Genomic DNA, 6,000 nt, shown 5'->3' with positions numbered 1-6,000 from the left:
CGCCGGCTCTGCGGAAAGCAGAGCACCCTGAGCCTCCCCAGCCAGAGCCCGACCCTGGACTGCTTCCAAAATAGAGACAAAGAAAGCGCTGCTACATGGCTTTTTTGGGGGTCAGGCTAATTTTGCAGGCACTGTGCAGCAGCACAGCTCGGCACAGGGTGCGTGGGCAGGATGCTGCAAGCTCCACTGCTGCCACAAGGAAGCGACCGCTGGGTGTGAGGTTCCCGGCCCCACCGTGCCCTTGGCACCAGCGCTCGCCCCTCCAGCAACGTTTGCGTGTCAGCAGGATCCCGGGGTGCCCTTTTGCCCTCTAGCTTTTGCTATTTTAGGCTCCGTGGTGCGTTGTTGGTTTATTTAAATGGTGACAGCTGCATAATGCTCTGCGCAACGTCCTTACCAGGGGGCTGCAAGGATCCCTGTCCCCACTCACCGGCCATCCTGGAGATGTCGAAGGCATCGGGAGAGGTGTCGCGGGCTCTGCTGCGTGCCCCAGTGCCCTGGGGCTGCGGGTGGCTCAGGGCCGGAGCACCCCAGTGTTGGTGCTTCGTGGTCTCCTCCAGACCCCCACACCTCAGCTCTGCGCTGCGCGGCTTGTGCACTCGAAGTCTACACGAGCCCAGACCGAACATGACAGGAACGAAGCAGCCAGGCTCACCCACCTGCTGGAGCTGAGGGCCAGGGTGTGGGGACCCTGCTGGCCCCTCACCCCGCTGCCTGCACCCAGGGGACTCCTCCCGGCACGGCACGGCACCGGCACGGCACCGGCAGGGCTGTGCGCTGTTGTCTGTCACCTGGCAACGTCCCGGTGACTCGGCCAAGTCTCGGCCTGCCCAGGGTTTCCCCTCCCCATCTCCTGTCCCGGGGCCTCCTCCCTGTGAGCCATCCCCTGGGACTCCTCTCCCGTCCCTCCCAGCCTGGTCCTCCTCCCCTGCACAACCTCCGCTGGGCCATCTCCCCGCCTCCCCCAGCCCTCCTGCCTCCCTGGGCAACCTCCCCCCTGCTCCTCTTCCTCCTCTGGGCCACCATCCCTGGAGGATTTCTTCCCCGGGGCCACCTCTCCTGTCCCTGCTTACCTGGGCCACCTTCCCTTGGCCATCTCCTCCTTTGGACCACCTCTGCTGGGCCACCTCCTCCCCTGGACCATCTCCTCCCCAGGGCAGCCTCCCCTCCTGATCCTCCTCCTTCCCTGGGTCTCATCTCTGGGCCTCCACCCCACGTCCTCCTCCCCTTGGACAACTTTCTCCTCCCGGCCACCTCCTGTGGTCCCTTCCCCATCCCCCTCGCCCACCACGCGCCCACCTCGGGGTTCCCTCCACCTGCAGATTTGGGGGGAGGGCGAGCGATAACCTCAGCACTGCACCTTTTAAAACTCCTGAATCCAAGTTTTATTACCGTGTAGGAGAAGAGGGATCACTCACAACATATTGTTCAAAAAGAAATACATTCAACAGCATTTACAGTAGAATGACATTAATTATTTTTTTTTTTTTGGGGTGGGGGGGGGAGACGGGTAGAAAGACCAGGAGATGGTGCTCAGATTAAGCGTTGCCGCTAGATGATCTCTGGAAGATACTGCAGTTTTTAAAATTAGCCTAAAAAAAGGGGGGGATTGCTGTTTCTGGGGGTGCTCCTCACACTCCCCAGGCTCTGCTAAGCTGTGTAGTGTCCGTGATGGTGATTTTTGGAGAGACATGGGGGGAGGGAACATCGCAGAGGAGCTCCCAGTGTCCCGGAGCCCAGCAGGACACTCGGTGCCAACACTCCCTGAGCAACGTCACCTCTGCCACGGGGACGCTCGGGTCCAGGTCTCGGGACAGCCCGGAGCTCCTCGCCCTTCCCAGCCCTGGCGTAACGCTTGCATTGACAACACAAGGAAAATAAGGCATTTGGAAGTGCTCAATCTCTAGTCCATTCTACAAAACCCATCCCGGTGCCACTTCTGCTGCTGTCCCGAGCGCAGCCGGGCACGGAGCCTCCTCCCGGCCCCAGGACGGGACACGGCACAGCTCGTGCCAGCTGTGGCCAACCTCACGCGGCAGTTTGGGTCATTGAAGAGCTTCGGAGCAAAATGTTGCTTCTCTGCTTCGGGAACAAATCACCATCACCCCTACACCCTACCTCGGGACACGCCTAGGGGAATGGCCGTACTCGTACTACAAAAACTCAGACAGACGCTTCTGTCTTCATCATTTTTTATCTATTGTGTACCATAGAAATTTAAGCAAAATAATTTTTTTTATATATATTTATATATATATATAAATTAGAAGCAAATAAATAAGATTAAGGGGTACATTGAGATCAGCGGGTGTTGCCACTCCAATAGCCACTCACTACTGTTACGCCATACAGGGTCTATATATACTGTACACATGGGTTTGCTGTAAATAACAGGTACGGAGGTGCTGGAGAAGCTGACCAGGAGGAGACTGACGGTAAGAGGAACCTGATTGCGTAAGTGTTCCGTGTGCAGCCTGGGGTTTCCAGTTCCCATTGCCTCAAAGTTCATTATTGCTAATTATCTTCCGATGGGGATGTGACAGTCCGGCTACAGGTGGCCTCTGACCCACGGGAGGGAGCAGGCAGCGTGATACGATGAACACCCAAAGAAGAAGACACCGAAAATGAAATCTGAGGAGGCAAAGGCAGGTGTGCAGGTACCTCCAATTCCCTCTGTCCCGGCGGGATCCACGGGATCTGTCCTCTCCTGGGTCCTCACTCTGTGCCAGGGGACCAGGCACGCCCAGTGCCCAGGCATCGCTCACTGCTGGTCCTCACCCATCACCTGCAGGGCTTGCTCAGCTCTCCCAGGAGAAGAGCTGCAGGAATCCCGCTGTTTCCATCCAGCAGCACGAGGGGTGTTCTAGCCATGACCTGCAACCTGCAGACTGGGGAAGACACGGGCCGGGGAAAGCAGGACAAACGCTGCCTCCTGGGAGCCGCTCTGACAGCAGAGCTCCTGCTACCCCTCAGTCCTGCTGCAGCGACTCAGAGCTGAGAGCTGGTCTGCAAGCCCCAGAGCTTCACTGGGCGACAAATCTCTTCGCTCTGTGCTCAAGCACCTCCTTACACCCCGCCAGCAGCTCGCTGTCTCAGCCCCCTTCGGATGCAGGTACGGGAAAACCAAACCAAACCTCACTCCAATCACAAAGCATCACGTTAAAGACAGTCCCAAACCTTGACTAAACACAGCAGACCACAGAGAATCTGCTCAAAGGCTTCTTTAAAGTGAAAACAAAAAGGAAAAATGGTCACCAGCTGAAATATCCTGATTGGTATTATTGGGATGACCGGGCGCTGCAGGAACCACCAGCAGCCTCCAGCAACAAGCGCCTCGGCCACAGCCCCCAGTGTTTTCTGAGCAGATTTGGAGTTGTTTGTGTTTGACTTTGAAGGAACCTGAACCAGAAGCAGATTTTTTTTTTAAATCTCCTTTAAGTCCACGCACAAATGAGGAAAAAAAAAATGTCAAAGAAAGAGCTCACACAAATGCACGGCATCCCCACGACGCGAGCATCTTTGGAAGTCGACGTCTCAGCCGATACAGCTGAGGCATTGAAAGATAGAGGCAGCAACTCCTGATAGCAATAAATATACTAGGCTAAAAACAAATCAGGTTCTCATGTCCATATTCCTAATCAGTAGCTGAAAAAGCCACCATTAAAAAAAAAAAAAAAAAAGGATGCTATTTATTAGTGCATAAAAAAATAGGTTTGGAATCCCTGTTTAGATTTTCTTTTTTTTCAGATTTCTGCATGAGTGTGTGTGTGTGTGTGTTTATTTGCACTGTCACCTGCCGGCAGGATGCTGCCAGCATGTCCTCGCTGTCCCTCTGTCTGTCCTGCTGCAGAGGCGCCCAGGGCCGGCCAGGCCGGAGCAAGCAGAGCAGTTCAGAAGATATCGGGGCACACGCTCCAGTCCTGCTTGTCCTTGGCCTCCCAGTAGCCGCCTTTGTACGCGCAGATCAGCTCCCCCGTCATGGGATCCACCTTCCTCTCGAACCACAGCGGGATGTAGCCTTCGTAGTCCTTCCCTGCACGGGGACAGAGATGATGAGGGGTCGGTCCTTCCTCCCCGAACCCAGCAGGGTTCTCCCCGCGGCACCCCCTCCACCCCATCCCGCATCCATCCCGTCCCATCCCACCTTCCTCCAGGGCTTCCACGGCCTCGGCCTCCCTCCTGCGGCGCACGGCTCGCTGCTTCTCCTCCAGCCGCTGCTTCTCCACGTTGGCCTCGTCCCAGCGGCCGCTCTCCATCAGCCGCTGGTCGGGGCGCAGCCGGCTGTCCGTGGGGGCCACCCGCTCCTCGGGCTCGTTCAGGGTGAGGGCCAGGTCGGAGAAGAAGTACATGTTCTCGGCGTTCTCCCTGCAGTGAGGACCGCGGAGGTTGGTGCCTGCCTCGAGCAGAGCTCCCATCCCTTCGGGTGGTGGTGTCTCACCCCAGCCCAGCAAAGCTGTTTTATCTATTATTCTGATCCCCAAAATGCCGTGTGTAGAGCATGCTTAAGGGGAGTCCTGCATCCCACCCCCTAAGTGAAGATGTCAGGGATGCCTCTGGGGGAGCACAGACCCCTCCTCTATTGCGTTCACAGAATTACAGAATAATCTAGGTTGGAAGAGACCTCCAAGGTCACCTAGTCCAACCCCTGACCTAATACTAACAAGTCCTCCACTAAACCATATAATTAAGCTCTAATCTAAATAAATCTTTGGTGTGGGGGAGCTAAAAGCAAAGCCTACGAGCTCCAGTATCACACAGCCAAAGCAGGAAACGACCCAACCCAAGAGCTACCAGACCAGAGCCTGAAGAAGGGACACTGGTTCGGTGTCCGACAGCAGGGCTGGTCCCCAGAGAGCTGAACTAACCCATGGGACAGGGATTTGGTGGCGAGGCAGAGCAGCCAGCACCTCGCCCTGCCACAGCCAGCAGCCAGGAGAAGCAAACCTCAGCCCAAACCAGCACCTGGCTGCCCAAACCCTGGCTGCCCAGCACGCCGCGCCGCAGGACGGGACTCACGGGAGGGGGTACTTCTTCCACAGGACCTTTGGAGACAGCGTTTGGTAGACGGTTTTCTGTTTGCCCTCCGAGCTGGTGCTGCCGTGGCTGCTGTGCACTATCTTGGAGCACTCCATCTTCTCGTCCCACGTGCCAGACATGACGTAGTGGGCTTTACCATCCGCGTCGCTCACCACCCCCGTCACCTGGCAGACGGAGAGACAAAAGTGCAGGAGGTGGCTCTGGTGGCTTCTGAAGGTGCCCAGGGGGCAAATCCAGGAGCGAAATAGCTGGTCCTGGTGACTCAAGTGGTGCTGCGTGTCCTCAGACGTGAGGACAGCACCCAGTTGCACCCAGGAGGCAGGTCCCATCCCACCCCAGCCCCTGCAGCTGGTCCTGCAGCCCATCCAGTCCTGCCCAGCTCCCAGACACGGATTTCAGCACCACCCTCCCAGCCCTCCCCATTGAGCTGCACCACATATGAAGGTGCCAGTGCAGATCCTCGCCCCGTGCTAGGATCCCTCCCACCCTCGGGCCAGGACCCCACAAGCCCAAGCCCAGCTCAGAGGGAAGAGCCAGGCCACCAGAAAGAGCAGGGAGATTTCTGGCCACGTACCTTTCGGGGGACGTCTCTGGAGAAGTAGCTGTAGGGGGTAAATTTCAGCTGGCATTTATCTTTTGACTTATGGTTAACAATCTCTATTTCACCAGACTAGATAAAAGACACAGAACCACAGCAAGTGAGAGACTTTGCAAGGAGACAAATGAGCCGTTAGTCACCGCTTGTGCAGCTGCACGGCAGCCTCAGCTGCAGCACCGCTTCTGCTCCCCGCCGCAGCCCCACGGCTGAACCCAACCCGGCCCCAGCCCTCCGAGGCCGGCCTGAGCACCCACCTGGTCGATCCAGAGCTTGCCCACGATGATGTTGTGAACGGTGGAGGTGACCTTCCTCCAGACGTAGTGGTTCCCACTGGAGTGGAACTCGAGGTGGATGGCGCCTGCGGG

The 6,000-nt window shown here is 57.1% G+C and overlaps 1 protein-coding gene across 1 annotated transcript in view; it reads right to left on the bottom strand.

The window, feature by feature from the left end:
• Nucleotides 1-1,377: 1,377 nt before the first annotated feature.
• Nucleotides 1,378-6,000, bottom strand: part of OSBP2 (oxysterol binding protein 2) — a 75,016-nt gene continuing 70,393 nt past the window's right edge. The window contains 4 exon segments of the mRNA XM_084297227.1: nt 1,378-4,365; nt 5,017-5,201; nt 5,612-5,707; nt 5,890-5,993. Of these exon segments, the coding sequence (XP_084153353.1) occupies nt 3,891-4,365; nt 5,017-5,201; nt 5,612-5,707; nt 5,890-5,993 (860 nt within the window). The 3' untranslated portion in view covers nt 1,378-3,890.

Source organism: Netta rufina, assembly GCF_964035555.1.
Source record: "Netta rufina genome assembly, chromosome: 17".
NCBI classification, from domain to species: Eukaryota; Metazoa; Chordata; class Aves; order Anseriformes; family Anatidae; genus Netta; species Netta rufina.
This window is presented reverse-complemented; position numbering and strand designations above follow the sequence as displayed.